Source organism: Castor canadensis, chromosome 5 (genome assembly GCF_047511655.1).
Source record: "Castor canadensis chromosome 5, mCasCan1.hap1v2, whole genome shotgun sequence".
Taxonomy (NCBI): domain Eukaryota; kingdom Metazoa; phylum Chordata; class Mammalia; order Rodentia; family Castoridae; genus Castor; species Castor canadensis.
The window spans coordinates 148,109,889-148,134,820 of NC_133390.1; the positions used below are offsets into that span (position 1 = coordinate 148,109,889).

The window sequence follows — 24,932 nt, forward strand, 5'->3', positions numbered from 1 at the left end:
GAACTAAGCCAAAGAAGGTCACCCTGCACTTTCTGGAATGCCTTTGAAGGATTCTTGAGTAAGGCCACCAGTGGGAAGTCTATGGATCAGCAGCATCAGCAAACCCTGGGAGCTTATTTAGAAATGCAGATGCTCAGAACCCATCCTAGGCCCCTGAGTCAGACCCTCTGGACTTGAGGCCCAGGAGTCTGTGTGTAAGTGGCTCTCCCACTGATTCTCATACATCCTAAAATTTGAGATGCACTGGTCTAGTCTAAACAAGCAAGTGCCACGAACAGATTTGGCTTAGGGTGACAACATGAGTTTCATTCTCCACAAGGACAACTGAGAATTATACAGCCATACAAGTAGATTTCTTTTCTGCTCCAGGTTTCTGATCCTATATCCTAGGCTCCCTTTTTAAAAAAAAAAAATCAAGCTGGCCATAGTGGCCTACACTTCTAATCTTAGCAATTTGGAAGCAGATGTAGGAGTATTGCAAGTTCCAAGCCAGCCTCAGCTACATAGTGAGACCCTGTCACACACACACACAAAAATTCATCCTCTTCACTTCTGCCCCAATCACCCTAGACCAAGCATCATCATCACTCAGCTGAACTCATGAGAAAGTGTTCCACTGGTCACCTTGTACCTTCTCTGAGTTTTGGTCCTCACTGTCAGTATCATCCAGGACCCGAGGCATCAGCATCACTTGGTGCTGCTTAGATCCCATCTTGGATCTGCTGAGTCAGAACCTGCATCTGACAAGATTTCCGGTGACTCCTGTATCTATTTGAGAAGCCCAGCTCAAGGGTCCACCTTCTCTAGAATTATTTCCTGAGAATATTAATTAGACCAAATCAATTCCACCTAATTTCTTCTTCAGTGAATTGTTATTGCTCTTACATAAATTTTGAACTGTCACATGCTAAAGAATTCAGTAAGATGACTGATCCTTCCTCCTATTTCTCTGACTTCTTAGTTTACCATGTTTCACCCATTTGCCAACTTTACTGTTCCTGGAACAAGTGCCTTTTTTCCTGCTTCAGGGCCTGCTGTAGTTTAAATATAAGCAGTCCCCCCACAGGCTCTTGTATTGAATGTTTGGTCTTCAGCTGGTGGCACTAGTTTGGGAAGCTCTGGAAATGTTAAGAGGTGGGGCTTATTAGAGGAAGGAGGTCACTTTGAGAGCAATACCTGGGCCCCAGTTCCTTTCTTGTGCTCTGCTTCCTGTTCACCATGAAGTGAAAACCTCCTCCACATGATCACACGCCATAGTATTCTGTCTCACAACCCAGGGTCAAAAGAGAACCAGGATCAAAAGAGTCAAGGACTATGAACTGAAATCTCCGAAAGTGTGAGCCCAAATAAATCCTTCCTCCTTTATGCTGTTTCTGTCAGGTATTTTGCCTCAATGATGAGAAAACTAAGAGAAAATTGGCACCAAAGATGTAGGGTCATTGCTGTGATGAAATGTAACCATGTGTTTCTTAAATCTTTAGAACTGGTTTGTAGGAAGAATGTGGGTGACTTTGGAGAAGTGGACTTGGCAGGTCCCAACATGCTGTAAGCAGAGATTAATGGGCTATTCTGGTAGGAGTTCAGAAGAACAGAATGCTGATAGACATGCAGATAGTACAGTCTGTGCTCTTGAGGCTTCAGGTGGAAATGAAGACCATATTGGGAATGAGACTATAGGCCATTTGTGTTATATTCTGGCAAAGACTTTGTTTGCATTTTGTCCATATCCTGAGACTTTATTTTTCTTTTTTTTGCAATACTGGGGTTTCAACTCAAGGCCTCACACTTGCTAGGCATGTGGCATGCACTTTACCAGTTGAGCCACTCCCCCCATCCATGTCCAGAGACTTTGAGTGAGGCTGAATTTACAAGTAATGGACTAATTAATTTGAAAGAGGAAGGCAGCATAGCATTTAGGCTGTGGTATGGTGATTGCTGGCTTCTTTTAGGCAGGTTTACAGTGAAAATTGGTAGCAAAAAGCAATGTGGAAAGATTTGAAAAAATGTGCTGCTTGGCTAAAAGAGGAGAAGTTTAAAGTTGTAGACAAGTTGGTGTGGTTGTTAGAGATTGGCATCATTAAAAAGAGACAAAGTTCTTTGTACCAAGACAGAAACTGGTCAGTTCTCACCCAATACAGGATCAAGGATTTAAAGGTTTTAACTCATTTGAAAGACTTCGCTTTGAGAGAACATGCTAGGGAGTCACATGCTAGTGGCCACAGTGCCACTTAGGGATGTCTTCCAGAGTACAGCCTTGGTCCAAGGAAGGAGCCAGCTACTATTCCAGCTGTTGACAGACATTGACACCAATTGTATTACTTTTATAGGCATGCAGAATTCAAGTTATGGGGTCATGGAGTCTTCCAACCAGATTTTAAAAGAAGGTCCTGGAGGCCAGGCAATTTGTGGCAGGGTTAGCATATCTGTAAGCAGCTCCTGAAAAGGCAATGTGTGAAGTGGTGAGGGTAAATGCTAGCAGCGTGGAGACTTCAGGGTGTTGGAGATGTCAGGAACATGGAACATCTGCTGAGGAAAGCCCACAGGGAATGAATGATGACATTCCAGAAGAGAAGTCATGTGGGCTGCAAAAGGCAACCCCATAGGAGCAAAGCTGCCCAAGCTTTTGGGAGCTCACATCATAATACTATGTGTTCCGGATGACAGACATAGAGCTATAGGACCTAATATTTTCCCTGCTGAGTTTCAGTCTTGCTTTGGTCTGATCCTTCCTTGGCTGTTTTCCTGTTCCTCCATTTCATAATGGGAATGTTTACTTTGTATAATTGTATCTTGGGAGTACATAACTTTTTCTAAAGGGGCTCACAGCTATGAGTTTGCCTTTAGTCTCAGAGGAGACTTTGAATTTGGACTTCTGAATGATGTTGGAACTGTTAAGATTGTTGGGACTCTTGGAGATGGACTGAATGCATTTTGCCTTAGGAGATGGCCATGAGCCTCTGGGAGCCACAGGAAGAATGTTATGGTTTGAATATGATATGTACCCCACAAGTTCATGTGTTGAATGCTTTGTTTCCTTAGCTGGTGACACTATTTTGGGAGTCTATAGAAACTTTCAGAGGTGGAGCCTAGTTGGAGGAAGGAGGGCAGTGGGGAATGTCTTTGAAGGTAATACCTGATCCCCAGTCCCTTCCTTATACTCTGCTTCTTGGTACGATGATGTTCTGCCTCACCATGGGCCCAGAGCTAAGGACTACGCACTGAGATCTCTGAAACTGTGAGCCCAAATAAACCCTTTCTGCTTTAGGTATTTTGTCACACAATCTGAAAAATGGCTATTGCCAGGTCTTTACTCTTGCTGTTTCTTCAGCCTGGCATAATTCTCCCTCCTTCTTTACATAGTTAATTATGACTTTTATGAGTCACCTCATTCCATGTCAAAATGGCTCTCCTATCTCTAGTTATTCTTTATCACATTATCCTATTTATTTCTTCCTTTGATAGTCCTCATCATAATCTAAAATTATGTTGTATAATTATTTATTCCTTTTTGTTCATCTTCCCTGCATTATCACGTTAGATATTTGAGAGTGAAAAATGTGTGCCGTTGTTCCCAAGGCACAACGCATTCAATAAATATTAGTTTGATAAACGCACGAGGGACACTTCTGTTTGTCAGTGTTTGGGTAAACGGGGATGTAGGGACCCCAGGTCCACACATAGGTGTCACCTGAGTAAGAAATTATGGGTTTCAGACAGGGCAGCAAAAGAGGAGTTGCTCAAGACCAGCCCGTGCAACAGGCTTTAAAACATAAAAAAAAAAAAAAAAAAAAAGGAAAGTTAGTAAATTCAACCCACAAGCAAAAGTGAGCTAAAAGTGACTCAAGAGCCATAGAGAATGGAGAGGGTTGGGAGACTTTCCTTCTTGTAATGGTGTAGGTTCAAAAATATGGCATAACACATCATAAAACATTGACAGTCCATGGAAATGACTTTCTTCCTTCATACTATAACACAGACAAGTACTCAGTCAACTCACTTTTTCTTGCTGTCCTTTTTGGCAGTCTTTTCCAAAGTTGCCCGCCTTCTCAAGTAGTCGTTCTGAATTTCATTATACTTTGTAGTGTGTTCTTTGATCAGGTCCGTGGTTTTCTTGTGGTGTCTCTTAACCAGGTCTTTCATTTCTTTGTAGTGCTTCTTTTGAAGTTTCACAAATGATTTCTGTTGTTTAAGCTCTTCAATAGTCTGTGCTTCCACTTCTGCAACAAGTGAGCATAAGAGATAAGGAATAGGAAGAACTGAAAGCCCAGATGAAGAGATGCTGTGACCTACTTAGTGAGCAACATCTTGGCCAACTGCAGCTTAAAAGCAGAGTTTTGGTGTCCAGTATGTCTGGGTTCTGGTCTGGCTCTATGCTCTATGTTAACTTTTCAACTGTGTTTCTGAACTTCTCAGAGATTCAATTTCTTCATTTGCCTATATATTTTTATTAAAGTTTTGGTCCCCTAGAAGCAGAGTCCAAGATGGGCATTCAGGTGCATGTGATTTACTGGGGGGCCTCCAGGAAGGAAGTTGGGCAGGGGCATTCTCTGAGTAAGGATGTGTGTCATTGGGAGCCTGGTTTCCTCCTGACCCCCGAGGAACCCTGTCGTGTGAATTGCAGTAAGGGCCAGTATCCTTGTGATGCAAGAAGGTCAGCTTCTTGCATATTGGAGACAGCCAATGGGGAAGCATAACCTTCTGAAAGGGTCTTCCTTTTGGCTGAGGTCACTTTTGCAGAGAAGGAGAAGCCATGAGCAGGTGCATCAGATGTACAGGAAATCTGCGCAGGGCACCAATAGCAGCTGCTTTAAGGATTATAACACTTCTACTACTTTATAGGGTTGCTATGATGATACATAAAAGAATTCATGGAAAGTGCTTAATAGTTTTGAGCACTGTGCCTATAGAGGCTTTGTAAATAATTATGCATATTCCACAGTGTCATCTCTGAGGAATGCCATTCACAGTAAAGACATGGTAGGTTTGTACATTAATCTCAACAGTATATGGCAGCAAAGTGCCTTAAGGGAAGATCCTTTAATCTCATTTGCACAAAACCATCAAAAGGGTTGGTGACAGCCTAGGTGACAGCATTTTATTCAATGGTAAGGAAACATTTAATGTGACATGGCCTGACCCTAAACATTCTTTACTGCACAAACGTAGTTCATCAATTCTACAATATGCATTTCTGAAATGAAGATGCATCTTACAATCTTACAGTCAGTCGGGTATCACAGTTTCTTAGAGCTGTTCATTCTTAGGAATACGTGAACAGTGGTGTGGCTTTCAATTGATGGTGTCTTAACTTCTGTGAGCTACCATTTATTTGAACCCAGATTAAGTCAGAGTTCACATGTTTCCATTCTTTGATCTGAACTTTCTGCTTCTGGGAACAAAAAAATGTTACCATAAATATTTAGAGCTGTCAAGATGTTCTGAAATAATATATGCCATGAATAGCAAAGGAAGTGAATAGAAAATGATATGTCTAGTGGATAAACAGTGAAATCACAATAATAATTTATGCTCCTAAATACTATCATCTTTAAGCAATTGAAATATGTTTTTCCCCTTATAATGTGTCTATTATCTTGACATTAAATTGGTTTTTTTTTCCTTTTTGAGAAAAAAAAAAACATGGCGAAAACCAGGTACATTTATTTAATGGTTTCCCTCAGGCCCAAACTGACTCATTATGGTTGCATAATAAGTTATTACATTAAGAATTAATAATCCTAAAGATTTCCTACAGTTTTGGTAACTGACTCAACCTTACTTCTTTAAAACTAGTTTTCAGTACTAGTTCATTGCTGTGTGGGCAATGTGGAATGGGATTCCAAATCTTCTAGCCTATGATAAAAAGAAATCCACCTGAAAAATTATCTTTCAAAAAGTCTATAATTAAAGGGGCCAGGTGCTGGTGCTGTGTCCTTGTCATCTCAGGTACATGGGAGGCTGAGACCAAAGGATCAGGGCTCCAGGTAAGCCCAGTGAAAAATTTGCAAAATCTCATCTCAACAAAAAAAAGCTGGGTGTGGTGGTGTGTACCTATCATCCCAGCTACTGCCAGAAGCATAAATAGGAGAATCATGGTCCTGGTAAGCATAGGCAAAAAAATGATAACCTAACTCAAAAATAACCAGAACAAAAAGATGTGGAGGTGTGGCTCAAGCAGTAGAGCCCCTGAGTTCAAATCCCAGTATAGCCAAAAAAAAAAAAAAAAAAAAGTCTATAGTAAAAGGCTATTCCTTACAATATGTTCCTAAGTGTAAAGGTAATGTGCATTCATATAAAGACACAAATATCACCCAAAAGGCGTTGTTGCACACCACTGCCTTTTGTCTAAGCATTTATGTAATTTTAAATAACATTGGGAACATTAGTCTTTTGTTCTATATGTCAAAGTTGTATTGTTTCCCATGGAACTGTTTTTTATTTTCTTTTAGTACATTCCCCAAGTAATTTTTCTATATACTTTGTGAAATACAAATGCATGTATACAAGTACATATATCATAAACATCTAGCCCCGCAACTTTTCAGAAAGTTAACATGTATCAATAGCCAACACCCAGGTGAGAATCAAAATGTTGCTAGCACCCAGACACCTTCTTTTTGGTTCCTGCCCCCAGCAGTTATAATCCAAGTCTTGGTCTTGGAATTAGCTTTGCCTGTCCTGGAATTTTATGCTGGCATAAAGTTTTTCTCAGCAGTATGCTTGTGAGTTTTATCCATGTTGGGTGTGATTGTAGTTTATCCCTGTACCTGTATCCTATTCTATCCTGTGAATACAGCATGATTTATTTATCTATTTTATCATTGATGAACATTTGGGTTGTTGACATTTGGCTCTTAATAATGGTGACAGTCTTGGTAAGCATGTGTGTGCATTTCTGTTACGTATTGGGCCAAGTTTTTTAAAGAATGTTAAGACTTCACTACATAATGAGTGACAATTGTATTGAAGAAAACTTGTACTAATTTTAGTCACACTAGTTTATATAATTAACCAACATAAATGCCTCTAGAGTACCTAGGATTACAGGCATGTACCACCACGCCCAGCTATATCACAGTTCTTAAATATTGTGCATTTTAAAGTCACAAACAAACCCTATTCTGCATATATAAAGTATGGTTTATTAGCTGGGTGTGGTGGTACACATCTGTATTCCAGCACTTGGGGAGGCTGAGTCAGGAGGATCATCAGTTCCAGGGCAGCCTGGTTACATAGCAAAACTCTGACTCAAAACACCAAAATATTTAAAAAATAAAATAATATTTATTGTCAGCACTTTAGGAAACTATGCATTCCCGTATGTTAAGTTGTATTTCCAGCAGGAAACTGTTCTTTAATTCTAAAATAGCTATCTTCTGAAACAATTATTTTTAGCCAGTAGGGTTCTATCTACCAACCGCAGTTATTTCTCTGAGATTACATTATATAATGTGGCATGAACTAGGGCTAAATGTATGCAGATTCTTCTGCATGCATTAATATTATGACTTATTTTTCAGACGCAGATGAAAATCTCCTTTCTACTAAATCCTTACACTGTGTAATGTTCAGCTGCCAAATTCCAGAAGGGGAAAAGGGTAATATTTACCTGTTAAGACACTTTGAATAAGATCTTCTGTTTTGGCAGGTGCCTTTACAGAACCTGCAATAAAAAGGTAAAATGAATAGCCTTCTTTAATGTCTTAAATTTATTCTTTCCATTAAAAGAAATGTTCAAGGCTGGGGGAACAGCTCATGTATGAGGCTCTTGGATCTATCCCACCATTGAGAACAAACAAACAAAAAGTTTGGTCCTTAATTCTAAGTCTCTTTATACAGAATGACATATTTTGAGAAGGAATTTATACCAAAATTGTCCTAAAATTTCTTCATTTGTAATATTGAGATAATCCTAATTAAATAGGAGATGATATGTATTCCCCTGTAGATAGTGAGAAAAAGGATATCCTAAATGGCTTTCCGCTTAAGTAATGCTACTGCCACCTTTTGACCAAATCAGGAATGACAAGCGATCTTTTAAAAATCAAAAGCTGACCACCAAACAGTAATAATTATTGCAGGCAAGAACCATTGGTGAATGTCAAAATCAGAGGGCAAAGTATCAAGAGAAACAGGATACTTGTGTAGTTTCAAGGTATGTCTCCCAAGACATCTAAGAGTGAGAAAAAGAATCACAACTTTCAGTGGGGAAACCACCTTCACATAGTTCCCTGACATCACCATGAGGGGATACATCAACATTGCGAACGTCTGACAGGACACACTGAGAAAGGCACGGTATCAAAACATCAAAATATGAAGAGCCTCAACTTTATCATGAGAAGACATCAAGCAACTCACACTGAGGGACGTTGTGCAAAATAACAGCCAGGACTCCTCAAAGGATTCAAGCCATCAGAGATTAAAGGAGCCTGAGGGGACATGACAAATAAGTGCGGTGTGGGGTCCTGAGAGGGAATGTGGAACAGTGAAAGGACATGTAGTGGAAAACCCGTGAAGTTCAAACAAGGTCTGCTCTTCAGCTCCGAGCGTAGTGTCAGGGTTAATTTCCTGGTTTGAAAGTTGAGCCAGAATCTTGCCAGATGCTAACTTTAGAGGAAGGGCAGAATTTTTGCCATTTGTTCACTGCCATTTTAAAAATGATTCTGTGAGTCAAATTATTCTGAAATATCACTTTAAAAATCTGATGCTAAAATGCTAAATTTTCTTTTTCTCCCAGAAGCACAATGTTTATTCATATATTTACCTGATTTATTTTTATTTCAGAAGTGCTTGATAAGTTTGCAGCTGATATTTAATAATCTTTATTTGCAAATAATACTTTTTGTGTATAATTTTATAATTACTGATTTCAAGAACCTTCTTAAAAACAGTATCAGGTCATGCATGTCTGATATAAATTAAATAGAATTTGTTCTTGCTAAAATATCACCTTCCCCCACTAGAGAAATACCCTTCTACCTCAAAAAAAAAAAAAACTGAATCTCATTATTGCCATGCCCTTCTATGACAAAGAAAGGGACAGGAAGTCACACTTTCATGGAAGGAAATTCTTTTTCCTTTTATTTACTTTATCAAACAATCCAACTAAAAGTTATCAAGTATATTCTATTCCTCACACTGTGTGATATACAGAGAAAGCATCAAGCTGCAGTCACCCTAGGAATTCTATCATTTATTGAGAGAAGTAGGACACACACAGGAGATGATTACATAAATTAGTGTAAGATTAAATATCAAAGTGAGCTGCATAGAAATCAAAACATTTTTCTGGGAAAGGAGACGTAGCATAGCTGGTTGGAGTCTAGAAGCTAAAAGCAAGTTTTAGTATCATAGGAGCTGTGATTGACCTGACTTCATTCTGCACTAGCTATGATGTCCTCAGGAAGTACTTTGTCACCCTTAAATTTATTCATCTGCACAACTGGGACAATGATAGAATCCACCTTCAGAGGCTTGGAGTGAAGGTAAAATGAATTAACTCATGTGAAGGGCCCAGAAGAGTGCATAGCACATGGGAGATGCTTAAGGTTATTGAAAAGTAATTCAGGGTAAGAGGGGAAGGAGCTGCTGGCACAGACTTAATGAAATAAGACTAAGAACATGCTTCTAAAACATAGTTGTTTATAAATTACTTGAAGAACTCCTCACAAACCCTGCCAGAAGAAAGATGGATCATAATTCACCACTAAGTACCAACACAAGAAGCCAGGGTGAGTTCTGTGTTGTCAGTGGAATGGGATGAATACTTAGGAATCCTCTTGGCTTTCATCCATCCATCCATTCACGCCTATCACACAAGTCCATGCTGCTTTCCTTTCTTGATGATTTTGCCAACATCAGAGATGCACAGCACTTTAAGTCTCTTTCCCCCTTATTTACCTGGAGCTGGTTGGCTGTGCAGAGCCTGAGAGGGTGGCTTGGGTGCCAGGGACGTAGTGTGATTCACCCCATTTTCTGTTGGGGTTGTCCTGGTTTCACTTGGAGCCTCTGAGGGTGTTTCACCAAGATCAACCTAAAATCATAAAGATCCTTTCATTTTCCACATTTCTTATTGTTCTTTCATTGCCTTCCTAACCCAACAAGGCTGTTACGGCATTTTCTCAATTCATTCAGAGTCTGAAATATCAAATTTGAAAATGTCTGGAAAGCAAGATATGTTGCAACATAGTGTTGAATCACGTTGTGGTAGAATGACTGTATGAAAGTCCTGGATTTTAACTTCAACCTGTCTGTGCCCTTTGGTAGTGCCCTTGTACTGCCTCTGGATGTGATCACGTGATTAGCTTTTAGCAAATATACAAGTAGCAAACTTCGTACAAGTGGAGGATCATGAAGACACTTGTGAAAATTTGTACAATTTTAGTCACACTAGCTTATATAATTAATTTATATAATTTATAATTATATAAAGGCCTCCAGAGTAGCTGAGATTACAGCCATGTACCACATGCCCAGCTATATCACAATTCTTAAACGTTGTGCAATGTGACACTGGGCAAGCCATATACTCTCTGTGCTCCCTTTCCTTATCTTTGTAGCTGAGGATGTGTGTGTATTGGAGACCATAATAATGTCTATCTTATAAGGTTTCTTAGAGGATCAAATAAGTTAATCTTTATAAAGGCAATCTTTAGAAAGGCCTTAGACTACTTTCTGGCACACAGTAAATGTGTGGGGGTTAAGTAAATAAATATAATATATAAAATGTTAAGTTTGTGAAACACTACTAATGAATAATAATAAATGCATGAAAACCTATGAACTCTCCACTCCACTCACTCCAACATATTACCACAGATGCTATTCACAGTCAACATTTAATAAATGTTTGTTGATAAATGCAATCTTTGCAAAATAACTGCCTCAGTAATTACATGCTCGTTCAATGATGCTTTTCGACACTCTAAATCATCTGCAGCTTCTTAGTAGAACTGCGTTCCAAGCCCAGAGCAGGTTTTGTTGACAATGGGTTTATCTCAATGCTCTGTTTTGTAGCACATATATAAAATATGTTAGGAAATATATTTTCCAGAAATCATTTGGAGCCCAACATTGTGCCATTTTTGCAAGTAATTACCAATAGTGGATTGATACTGTTATAAAAGCTAAGATGAAAATGAAAATAGTAACCCTGACTGTCACAAGTGACTTTCTTTCTCTTTTCCCTTTCTTTAAGATTTTTTAGAACAGGGTCTTATTGTGTGGACTAGGCTTGGTAGCCAAGGCTGGCCTCAATCTCATAATGCTCTGCTTCTACCTCCTGAGTGCTGAGATTAGAGGTGTGTGCTACCATGCCTGACACCACAAGTGGCTTTAATTCATCCCTCAAAGCATCTTTCACACAAGTGTACCAAATTGCTTTACTCAATGGCAGAACTTAAGTTAATGAATGACCCCTGTTAATTTACCAGGCCTGTTCAGTGCTGGCAGTATCAAGGTGGAAGACATGAGCCCTGGTACCAGAGGCTGGACATTAAGTAGAATAGGAACCTAAACGAGTAACCTAGGAAGGCTCTATAGTTCACTATGGTAAAATGTTGTCTTTTAAAAAATGGCCATTTCTGGTGGGTGATATCTGGTACCGTCACATTCATCAGATACAGTTACATTCATCAGGAAAATTCTTCCAAGAAGCATAAACTAAGGAGAAGGATTGTGCATTCACAGTTCATCAAGGCACTGCAAACAAGAGGCTCCTGGTCCAAAGGCAGTGTAAGGAAAGTGTTTTCTTTGACTCATCCAGTATTTCTGAATTTTCAATGAATGTGATTTTGTTATTTAGAAGATGGATTGCTTGCTTCTCTTGAAAAATCACACTTGGAAACATTGGGCCTGCACAACCAAATTGGGCTTACAACTGAGTAGTTTCTGCTCCTTTCCAGAGAAGTCTCTCCTTACTCACTTACGTTTTAACTGCCTGACTCCAGTAGGCAATTGGGGTCTAGGAGGACCTTCAGAAGTCTGAAAAGTCATAGATGGTTGGCTATGAAATTCATGAAGGAGATGCATTTACATTGCACAGGTGGAATGGAAGCAAAGGGAGTATGAGAGCAAACACTGATTACTAACAAAGTCAACCATTGGGCCTGGTTCTCTGGCTTGAGCACAGTAGGGGCAAAGCTTCTAGACCCTCAGCTGAGGTTACTATATGTAGCTGCTTTGCAAACAGGGAAGGAAGGAAGCACACCTATTCCATTGGCATCTGACCTCCCGCCTCCATATCCAGTCCAGAATCTGGAGAATGAGCCAGATTCTTCCTAAGGTGACAGCTGGCTGAATTAGCCCTGAGAAGAACAGAGAAAAGGAAGATGGAGGGAAGAATAGAGGTGATGGGAAGCCCACATCTGGGAATACAATAATGACTGGCTTCTTTTTGGCAGCTAGAGTTAATGTCTTGGGGTATAAGGCTGGAGGCATATTCAAAAATGGATCCAGAAAGCTTATTTTAGCTTGGCACCAGGGTTGCAACCATTTTATGAGTCAGGTTGAAGGAAAAAGAAAATGTGTGCTTATAGAGCACAGGGAGACAAGCTCTCCTTTCCAAAAGCTGACATAGTGGATAAATTCAAAGACATCTGTCAAAAAGCACGTAAATGTTGAGTAAACATAGACAAATGCTTTATGGTTACAACAGAGGATGAAGGGGTCACCAAGGGTGGCTGCTGGACATTGAGGTAGGCTTTGAAGAAATGCTGAGCCTTGGGGTCCCACCTGGACATGACTCCAGGCAAGGTAGGCTGCATTGCAAAGCAGGGGCAACATTCAACCCAACATTAATATACAATTAATGGGAATGATGGGGACCAGTGAATTGGGCGAGATTTAACTCGACAGGGAAACGCAAGGCCAGTCCGAGAGCTGGAGAGAGTGCTCTTTAAAATGGGGCAACTGCTGCTCCATTTCAGCCTCTTGCTGCCTAGGTTTTGGGAAAAGCTGTAAAATGAACTTTTTCTGTGAACTCTCAATTTCAAAATACCAAAGAGCAAACAAAACACCTCTTCAGAGAGCATGTCAGTCAGAAGCTGCCCATCCATACTGTCTGCTCGGAGGAGCAGTTTTCCTGGGATCTGGGACTGTCGGTGAACAATGAGTCCTTAGAATGCTGAAGGGATAGGGATGCTGAAAATACCAGGGACCAGAGGCCAACTGGTTTGTAGCTCTCCATTCCCTACCTCACCAGTGTCCAAACACATGTTGAGAGAAGGAGGCCATTAATACTGGGCTAAGGAATTTGGGGTCCTCGTATAGCTGCACTCTTGCCAAGGCCTCTGTGATTTTTCTAGAGACAGATGTTGTATGTTAGTTTGGTGAATGATGGCATGTATATGAGAGTGGGGCTAATGTTTTTGATAAGGGCTCTGTGTACTGACTATGTGTACCCAGTGGAAATCAATAATAGAAGCAGCACCACCTTACTGTGTTCAGGACACTGTTGTGCTTAGTCCGCTGGGCTTCATTCTCAGAATCATTACAAAGCAAAGAAATCAAAGGTGTTATTGAAAGTCTTTACAAGGACTTGCCAGAGGTCACAGGGGTGACAGCAGAACTGGTATTTGAATGGTTGTTATAGACTGAAGTCTAATTTTGTGTGTGTGTGTGTGTGGTATTGGGGTTTGTGTTCAGAGCCTACGCCTTGAGCCACTCTACCAGCCCTTTTTTTATGATGGGTTTTTTCAAAATAGGGTCCCATGAATTATTTTCCAAACCAAGATCCTCCTGATCTCTGCTTCCTGAGTTGCTAGGATTACAGGTGTGAGCCACCAATGCCTGGCTGAAATCTAAACTTTTAGAACAGCTGTTATTCTGTATTCTATAATAGAAACAACTTGCTGCTGAGATACAAAGACATATAAATGTGAACATAACTTTCAAGCAGTTTACTTCTGTTGCATGGAAAAGGCATTCATACATAAAATGTTAAATCAACCAAAAAGGTTAAATACAAGAGCAAGTAAATGAAGATATGCTGATGACTGAAATATTACACAATACCTACCAGATGAATATGTGAGCCAAAATTAAAAAATCAAATCCTTGTCCCACTCAAAAGAATAAGCAAAAGTCAACACTTGTGACTTATTTTCCTCCAGGCATTTCCCAGACATTAATTTTTTTTTTTTTTTGGCAGTACTAGGGTTTAAACTCAGGGCTTGGTGCTTGCTAGGCAAACACTCTTTATGACTGTAGTCACACCCCTAGTACTTTTTATTTGGTATTATTTTTTGGGTATGCTCTTGTGTTTTTTGCCTAGGACAGGCCTCCAATTGTGATCCTCCTACCTATGCCTCCCACATAGCTGGGATCATAGCTGTGTATCACCATGGTGGCTTGCTTATTGAGATGGGGTATTGCTAACTTTTTGCCAGGGTTGGCCTCAAACTCAGATTCTTCTAATCTTTGCCTCCCTGGTACTTGGGATTATAAGCATGACCACCACACCTGGCCTCCAAACATTTGCTTTTATGAATTTCAGTTAAATAAACACAAAATCACTGGGTGCTGGTGGCTCATGCCTATAATCCCAGCTTCTTGGGAAGCTGAGGGAGGTTCAAGGCCAGCCTGGATAAATAGTTTACAAGACTCCATCCCCAAAATAACAAGAGCAAAATGGACTGCAATAAAGTGCCTGCTTTGCAAGTGTGAAGCCATGAGTTCAAACCCCAGTCCCACCAAATAATAATAATAATAATAATAAAAACAAATGAAATTCTTTTGCAGAGTACTGGAAATTATGATAGAAAGAAAAGGACCAGAAATTTTTTATCAATTTAATTTAAAGACTCCCTAGAATCCAGTTAAACAAATCTCAAGGAAAGAAGGTTGAGAAGATAGGACTTCAGCTGCTTAGAAGATTTTGCTGTTTCTAGGAAAGCAAAAAAGCTGAGGGAATCACAGCAGAAGTAAGGCTCTGCCCTCTAGTGGCCAAATGGAATTATTGCAATATATTTTTCTTCAAAACATGCAAAATTGACCTAAAAATTAAGTTTATAAAAAGAATTTATACCTTTTCTAGTCTGAAAATGAACAGAAGTTTCTTGAAAATGTAATGAATATTAATTACTAAAAGGATAACTTAAGAATCATTTTTATAATTTTTATAAAAGGAAGGCAAGTCATATGATATGCTGATTAGATTTTCATTGAATAGGTATTTAGAATTTTTTTGAATGTTTAAATAGTAAGGAAAGTGTGTTTCAAATACAAGGTGAGTGGTTAAGGTATTACAGGTGCTGTTGACTTTTCCTAAGTTACCTAAAAAATTTAGTACCTTCCATGGAGCTGGTTAGGATGACAATATCTTAATTTAGATATCAAAAAGGTAAGGGGAAAGGTCATCAGGTTTTCCAGAATATTATGGGAGACTCGTAATTTCATGATGCAGAGATTCATTCATCGGGACAAATATGGACAGAAGTTATTTTTGGCTTTATTAGAGCTGGTCTTTCTCTCAAGAAAGAGCTTTCCCAAAATGCATGAAATTTGTACCTTAAATTTCTATTAGATGAAAGAAATTAGGTAACATATCTAACTCAAATTTCTAAGAAATTCAGAATCATTTCTGAAAACCGTGTTTTGATGTCTCATTCAACATCAAGTGCTTAAGAGTAAATAAAGTACATTGATGTTTGTAATAGGATGTATTGATAAATGGACAGAGATATTTATAAGCAATAAAGTGAGAGTATCAAAATTGAATATGGAATCCATACAATCAATATGTGAGTATTCATTACAATAGTTTCAACACTTGTGTATGTTTGAAAGTTTTTGAAGTGTCTATCAGGTTGAGTTAGAAAAAAACTTTAAATAGCTGACCTTCAGTTTTTAAATTTTTTAATGCATAGTTAATGAATAAAATGGTTTTGGCATTTTTGCAATTAATGTCCAGTAAATACTTTCAGCAATAATTGAAACACGAGTCCAATCAATTCTTAGTAAAGTGGGCTTTGTCATCATATGTCTAAATCATCAGCAGTTACGTGGATCTCTCTGTTGAAAGCTGAAAGTTTGCGTGGAGATGTATTAAATTTTATTACTGTCAGTTTCATTTTCCAGATTGTAAGTTCTCTGAGAAGCATCTGATATTTCTCATCATTTTATATCATAATGCCCAGCAGAGTGACGGACAGTTTGACTCGTTACGTACTGCCCAAGACAGTGGCTTACATAGTTGAGTTAAAAATCCTTTGTTGAAAAATTAGAAATAAGGGCAAAATAGTTTCTGCTGGGTATTGGGGAGGGGAGAGGGAGGGGGCGGAGTGGGTGGTAAGGGAGGGGGTGGGGGCAGTGGGGTGAAATGAACCAATCCTTGTATGCACATATGAATAATAAAAGAAAAATGAAAAAAAAAATCCTTTGTTGAAGGGGATTGGACTTTGAGCACATGATAAAAGTGAGAGCACACAAGGGAGGGGTGAGGATAGGTAAGACACCTAAAAAATTAGCTAGCATTTGTTGCCCTTAACACAGAGAAACTAAAGCAGATACCTTAAAAGCAACTGAGGTCAATAGGAAAAGGGGACCAGGATCTAGAGGAAAGGTTAGATCAAAAAGAATTAACCTAGAAGGTAACACACACGCACAGGAAATTAATGTGAGTCAACTCCCTGTATAGCTATCCTTATCTCAACCAGCAAAAACCCTTGTTCCTTCCTATTATTGCTTGTACTCTCTCTTCAACAAAATTAGAAATAAGGGCAAAATAGTTTCTGCTGGGTATTGAGGGGGTGGGAGGGAGAAGAAGGGGGCGGAGTGGGTGGTAAGGAAGGGGGTGGGGGCAGGGGGGAGAAATGACCCAAGCCTTGTATGCACATATGAATAATAAAACAATAAAAAAAAATAAAATCCTGAAGAGAAAAAAAAATCCTTTGTTGAGTGAATGAATAAAAGAATAAATCCACATTTATTTTCCTGCTTGTATATAATTAATAGATATACTTTTAATGACAGTCATGAAACTAATTAAACTAAATATAATGTTCAAATAGGAACAATATTTTTGAATGATTGAATACATCAGTGAACAGAAAGAAAGAAGAACTTGTTGATTCGTTCAGTTGTCTGAAGTTAAAGAGTCCACATTTGACTCATAGTCACAGCAGGCTACTTAAGAAATGATTAAAAGGTGAAAGAACACAGGCCTTACATAAAATGGGTGTAATAATTACATATAATCCACACACACGCTCCTGTACACTTTCAATCATCTCCACATTGCTCATAATACACAATGCAATGAAAATGCTATGTTAATAGTTGTTATACTATACTGTTTTGGAATAATGACAAGAAAAAAGTCTGCATGTTCAGTATAGATGCACTTTTTAAAAACATACTTTCAATCCACAGTTGGTTGAATTCACAGATGTGGAACCCACAGATACCGAGGGCCAAGTGTTTATTAAAGTTCCTACTAACTTTATTAGAAATGTTTTGATATAGCTTCCAATGAAATCAGAAGTAAGGAACTGTTTGCAGTTATGAAGAAATCATGAATTCCTCTCCCAAAGAGAAAGAAGATCTAACACTATTTACATTCATCCTGTGGGACTGTATCTTTGAAATTAACCAAGACAAATCATTTTGCAAAGACAATAGTAAGATACTCACAGAACAAATTTTGGACAATTCCCAGGAAGCGAGATTTTCTTAGGCTCTTCCCAGGTTTTGTGACTAGGTTGATATTTTAGAGTGAATAGAATTAATGGGCTGTATCTGGAGGAGAGTCTTGCATTCAGGAAAGACAGATGCAGGGCTCCAAAGCAGTGACCTTTAATGTGTCATCCCTGGACCAACAGTGGCATCACTGGTTTCACTCCAAACCTACTGAATCAGAAGCTCTGGGAATGGGGCCCATCAATCTGTGTTGTAAGAAGCCATCTAGTTGGTTCTGATAGCTGCTAAAGTCTGAGACCCTTACTACTCAAAGTGTGATCTATGGACAGCAGCACCAGCAGCACCTGGAAGTTTGTAAGAAGCACTTAACTTTCTGACCTATGCCAAACTCATTAAGTCTGAATCTGCACTGTGACAAGATCCTCAGGTGATTTGTTTGCACATTCAAAGTTGAGAAGTTCTGCTGTAGAGCTCAATGGAAAACTTCATCATTAGCTGAGAGTCCTAAATTCATCTTCATTTTAGGCAGATGAACCCAAATTCCCTCTTTATAATCCATTGAATTTTTAAAAAATGATATAGAGATTTGTAAAAGGTGTTGAACTGAACCAATCACTGACCCATTTCAACTTATATCAACACATAGTCTTTTCTTGTTATCTTATTAAAAGAACCTTAGTTCTTCAATTTATTCATCACAGATATGAGACAAGTCACTGTACAGGTAGGAGCAATCATTTCCTCTTTTAAAAATGGGGATTACTAACTTTGTCCTGGCTGGGACCAGTGGCATAGAAATGCAAAAGCTGTACAGTACAACTGCACCACTATTTGGAAGGTGGTGTTGCTTTTAAAGGCCATGTCCTAAAATGTGAATGTTCTCTTCTTACTTTATTCTTTGTCTAAAGGTATTTTTATAAACTATTTTTCCATAAGTTGACATTTTACTAATTTATTACATGAGGAGTTAAGTTTGAGAAGAAAAGATTTCATTTAAAGAGACTCCAAAATTAGCACAAATGTCACCTTTTAGTTCCATGCTCTTAAATTATGGAGGAAATATCTAGCATCTATCTTGGAGAAATTAAATGGTACCTGAGGCTTTATTGTGTCAAACACTGTGACCTTATGAAAGTATCATCCTGGAATTTTTGGCTGTTATTTTATTGGTGAAATTCACATCATTATTTAAATAATCAGATCCCACTGAAGATGCCCAAGACCCATACACAGAATTAGAAAATATTGCCAAACTGTTTTAGATACACTTAAATACAAATCAGTCCACTCAAAAACATAAATCTTACTTTGTAAAAAAATAGTGCCTTGGAATAAATGGAATTTCATTATTATCAAATAAATTTCCTTTCTGACATTAATATGCAAAGATCACTCACACACCTTCACTTATATAATGAACACACAGAAGGGATTGGAAATTCTTATGAACAAAAGTTTTGGTCTTAAAGGCCAGGTGATGTCTGGAGCAACAGCTACTCTGTCATAGATCACAAGTTTCCCAAGTTTGGAAATGAATGTTTAGTGAATGGGTACAGCTTTTGTAACCTGGAAGTTTTGAGTTGGTGGATATGGGTTTTTCTCAGGTAATGCACAAGGCAATCACATAGAACTTGGAGATATATATAAATATATGTATCTCCAACTTACTGAAGACCAAGTTCTGATAATATCAAGTACAAAGGATCTTACTATTTAAGGTAGGGGCTTTATGCTCCCTCAGGTAACCTGCTAGGGAGGACAGGAGGATGAATGAAGGACCAGTCTTTGCTACAGGTTACCAGAAAATTGCAATTTTAGTATAGCGTTAGTGTGCTCCACAGATAACCAGTATCCATTCCCTGGGGGCTTAGAGATGCTTAGTCTCAGCTTGCCTCACTCCCAGACCTACTGAATCAGGATCAGGATTTTTTTTTTTTTTACAATGCGCTGATCTGCACATTAAACAGGAGTTGTGGAGCCAGGCTGCCTGGATTGTATCTCAACTCTTCTCCTTACTAATTGTGTGGCATCAGACCAGGAATTCAACCTCTCAATGCCAAAATGTCCTCACCTGTGGGTTGAAAATATTAATAGTAAGTAGGACATATGAATCTTTTAGAACTTAAATGAGTTAATACACTAAAGGACTCAGTACCGCCAGGTACATGGTAAGCACTGAGTGAATGTTCATTATATTTACTTTTTTTCTGTCACATGCATAGTCATGTTCAAATATTGCATTTTGACATTAATGTTACTATGCAATATTTTCCAATCAGTATATTGAATATTTACTTTTTCCTTTTACAGGTGTATTTTTAAAATAGAAAATAAAAAGTGTTACTGATATTTCATTAGGCATCACTATAATTAATTACATTAAAGTATTTGGGCTGTGAAATTTTTTAAATTTGTTAATGAAAATATGTCATAGAAAATATGCTGGAAAGACATATTCCAAAATTGTCAACAATTGTCAACAATATCTGTACATTGCTGAAAATTTCTTTTGTTTATTATGTTTCAATTTTTTCAATTTGACTCTTATGTAGAGTCAAACTCTGGAAGGAATTCAACTTTCCTGTTTGGTTTGCCTATTACCCTATGAAGGTAACTTAGTAGACTACTAAAAATCCGACATTATTTTGCAGTCCCATGTAGTTTTTAGTGCTTAAGTAGAAATGACCTTTAGAAGCATCTCATTAAAAGGATCATACTGAAAAAGTCTTGGCTGCTAAAATAGTGTCTCCAGTGCCTGCATGGCCTAGATAGAATTTCTTTTGAGAAATCCACAGCTACTTATTTTCAGTGGCCTCATTCAAGCAAGCATACATCATTGCATGACAAAGTAAAAGGCACACTGGGGTTGAAAGGCAAGAAATGACTTTCTTTCCCAGCATTACACGATGAGGGCAAATTACTTTTTTTTCTTGAGTTCCAGAAATGAGGCCAGTTAAGGTTTTAGAAAGTTCAAAGGAAAAAAAATCATATTTCCTGTATGAGACCGATACAGAGTTCTGTGTCATTTAAGGCCTCTAAAGTGATTTCTAAAACTAAAAATGTGCAACTACCCTCTAAGTTTAGCCACATTATACATTTCTGAAAATCTTTATGATCACTTTCTTTAAAGGGGAAATAAAAATGATATTGACCTCAAACTCTATACAAAATTTTATACCCCTTACAGTTCTCTTCTCCCAAAATAGCATTATGATAAGTGACAACTGGTGCAAAACTACTGCTTTCGAAGGACACCAATGTGAAGAAAGATCTCCTTGGTTTCACAGGTCCTCCCTCTCCCTCTCCTTATGTGACATTTTCCCCGAATCATTAGAGAAATGGTCTCGCTGAGGCATCATCAGCAAAATAAATGTTTCATTACAAGGCTTTCACCTCCTTGCTGTACTATATAAGCTGAAATATAGACATGTCTGCAAATGTTCTCTTGAGGTGAGGGATTGTGCCTCGATGACAGCAGTAAACAATATATAGATGTTGATATGATAAGAAATAATGTCTCTAAGGGGAGCAGGTGTAGCTCAATGGTAGAGTGATTGTCTTAGCATGTGCCAGGCCTTTATTTTAATCCCTAGCACTGGACAAAAGCAAAACAACAAGAGAAACAAACCAAAAAAACCCAACAAAACCCAGAAATATTATTTCTAAATAGAAAAAATACTTGACATTTACTTGTAAGTGCTTTCTTTCACCTTCTAGTTCTTAGAAAAGAAGATATATCTACAGCTGATTAAGGAGATTCCTTTCTTATAATTAGAGCTGATTATGAAGCTATTTATTTACGTTTATGTAAATTATATTTACCTTGAATTATATTTTATTCTATTAAGTAAGTGAGGAAAATGTGAGAAGAGTTTCAGAGTTTCTGGTGGATTTCAGGGAATGGATTTAATTTCATATTGGTGTTCATAAGAACAAAACAAGAAATTTAATAATTTCTGTAGTGTTACTTAATTTATGTTTTTTTTGGCAGTACTGGAGTTTGAACTCAGGGCCTCATGCTTGCTGGGCAAGGGCACTACCACTTGAGCTATGCCCTGGCCTTTTTTCCTTTAGTTATTTTTCTAATAGGGTCTTGCCATTTTACTCAGACTGATCTGGACTGTGATCCTCTTTTATGTTTCCTGTGGAGCTGGGGTGATAGGTGCATACCATCAAGCCTAGCTTATTGGTTAAGATGGAGTCTCACTACCTTTCTTTTGCTCGGGGTTGGCCTTGAATTGCATCCTCCAGATCTTCACCTCCTGAGTAGCAGGGATTACAGGCATGAACCATGATGCCTGGCTTCTTACTAATCTTTTTCAAGGCCATGGGAAAGAAACAAACCCACTATTATCTTGAAAGAAATACCAGAATTAAAGATATAACTGTCAGAAATTCTAATTCCCAAGCAAAAAATGCAGAAAGTGTGGTACTTGTTCTTGTATTTGATTATGAAACAGAAGGCTCTTTTTCACTTTTGGTCTTCCTAGAAACAGAACTGACTTGCGAATTCCTGGGCACATAATTTATTGAGAGAACGTTATTAGGAGAAAATGGTAGGAAAGCAGGGGGAAGGTGGAGTAAGAAGATCAGCTAAAATGTGGTCTCAATCATGGTCCAGCCTTACCTGATCCTATGGGGAGATGAGGAGAATGGACTGCTACACAAAAGTGCCTACCCAGAAGAAGAGCCCCTCCTGGGCCTGCCAGTAGTCAGGCCTGGGCCACTACCTCCAAGGAAAACCTGCCAGATAAGGTGGTACTTACAGCCCAGGCAGCAGCCTCAATACAAGATCTGAGCAGGACTCCAACAGCAAAGGCGTCAGGCAAGTGAATTCACCTTTATCGGTGGACCCCATACAAGCGCTCAGTGCTTGGACTAATGCTTATTAAGGGGTAAAGTCAACCAGGGGACCTCAATGGTTTTTCTTGTTTCATTTTTCCCTTTGCAGACACTAAGCACAGATATTAGCGATAGAAATAAGGTTCTTTTTTCTTTTTTGTTTGTGGCACTGGGGTTTGAACTCAGGGCCTTATACTCACACTTGCTAGGCAGGCACTCTACCATGTTAGTCACTTTGCCAGCCCCTAGAAATAAGTTTTGAAGTAAGTATGTTCATGTCTATCATTAGGTATGATTTTCTGACAATGTAAAACTATACCCATTTATGGCATGCCCAAAAGACATTATTTATAAATATTTTCAGAGTAAATGTGGATTTTATCAGAGAGGCTGATAGAGCTATTGGTCTTACGGGATATAGTGCCTGCAAAATCAAGAAGAACATGCAAAACTTTACTTTCATGTTAAATTGGTTTCCTTTTGTTTCACTGAATTTTCTCTCATGTTAAATTAACTGAACATCTTAGATTAAAAAAAATTCTAAAATTCTATTCAAAGAACAAGGAAACACAGATCAACTCAAAAATGTATCAACCTGATGTTCATTGGAGATCTGTTTGGAGAAGTGAATCATTGCAAATATCCAGTGATTGGGGATTGGGTAAATAAATTATGGTAGACATATATAGTAAAAGGCTCAAGTCACTAAAAGTCATTTCATAGAAGGAAACTAAATAACATAGAAAGTATCTGTATTAAGTGAAAATAAAAGGCTAAGAAGATTGTGAATATTATACCATTTTAAGAAAAAGTAGTAGGTGTGCATAAAAGACTAGCTATGTGTATACCTCAAGTTCTTAGTGCTGTCTCTAGAGCGGCTAGTATTTGAATTACAGATGATTTCTTTGGGGTCCTCTTTTCTCATTTTAAATTTTACTGTAGTAAAGATAATAAAATAGAAATAATAAAAGGGTTACTTTTATAATAAATAAGAGGCTATTTAGTAAACATTACCAACTTTAATGGTTTTGTAATTACATATAGTTCCAAGCAATTCTCAAGGTTTTTCTTACACTGTTAGTTCTCCATTTTTCTTTCTTCCTGAACAATTCTTCAGATTATTTAAATGAAATATGAAGATGAAATATGAAAACGTCCATTATTATTTTTAATATTCCTTTTATCCTCAATAATCAGTGAAATGTATTTTACTTTTTTGAAAATCAAAAGAATTGCCAGTTGATCTACAGGCTTTCTAATTTTAGACTTCTTTTGTAATGTCTCTTTACCATTCATTAACCGTCCTTTACATTGTGACACCTAATTTAAAATAACGAACCATAAACATATATTAGTAAATACTTTACGACCCATATGACATGCCAGCCATCGTGTATGTTGTGTATTGTAAGAAATCACAAAAGCACTCTGAAAATCCTGAAGTTTAAATTAAAAAGAAAGGAAAATACTAAATGACTTGACAATCATCTTTTTTCAGTGCCTTAATCACCTTTAGTCACCACGAAATCACCAGAAACGTTAGAAATGACTGCTGGTGTCCATGGAAGTACAAAAGAGATAAAGATGTAAAAAATTCAGTTAATTATCTAGATGTTATATGACACGATGCTGAACTCCATGAAAGTGCTGTTCCAATATGATATTTTTTCTCCAGAGGTGTAAAGTTACTTAGGCAAAACCAGCAAGTAGATGTGGAAATCAGATTAATGCCATGCTGAAAGATTAGAATACCCTCTTACCTCCTTCTTCACTTCTTCTTCATCTTCCAGTGTCAAAGCAGCCAGTTGCTTAGCTCTCTGCTCCATCAGATTTACATATCGGATTGGGTTTGACAAGGCTTCAATCACATCTAAATAGGGAAGAAACATTTTAGACCAAAGGTTCTGGAGGTATTGATTATCCATTATCCATCTAAATCCATCCATCCATCCTTTCATACATTAATTCATGCATCCATCCATCTATCCATCCACCCACTCATCCATTCAGCATCCATATTTCATTCTTCCATCTACCTATATAACTATCTACTCATCTGTACACTATTTTGGGAACAGACAAGAGTCAGGACTTTGCTGAAACCTCAGGAAGAGATAAAGCAAAGGAATTCAGCTCTGAGAGCCAAACCTGGACAGACTTCACAACTCAAAATGCCTCAAAACTTCAGATTCTTTAGTTTTTTGGAAGGCTTGATCCATTCCAGCAAGGCTCACACACTTACCTTATTTGTCCCAAATAGTTGTTCATAAATGTAGACATTTCGCACAAAGATCCCACCTTCCAGACTGTCAGAACAATGCAAAGATTTGGCAATATAGGTCTTATTTGCATGGTAGTGGCTAGGTGGAGGAAGTTATGGCTGCCATCTTTGGATGAGGCATGTGCTTCAAGTTTGCCATAGCCTCTACCATTCCTTAATGCCTTACATC

General features: G+C 38.1%; 1 protein-coding gene across 3 annotated transcripts in view; it reads right to left on the reverse strand.

Moving 5' to 3' along the window:
• The window catches only part of Plcb1 (phospholipase C beta 1), a 725,927-nt gene that overhangs the window by 108,482 nt on the left and 592,513 nt on the right, over positions 1-24,932 (reverse strand). For all 3 annotated transcript variants that reach the window (XM_074074371.1, XM_074074370.1, XM_020160494.2), the window contains exons 23-26: positions 24,243-24,352; positions 9,904-10,036; positions 7,610-7,663; positions 3,998-4,217 (exon numbers count right to left, since the gene is read on the reverse strand). In XM_074074371.1, the coding sequence (XP_073930472.1) occupies positions 3,998-4,217; positions 7,610-7,663; positions 9,904-10,036; positions 24,243-24,352 (517 nt within the window). The remainder of the gene's footprint in view (positions 1-3,997; positions 4,218-7,609; positions 7,664-9,903; positions 10,037-24,242; positions 24,353-24,932) is intronic.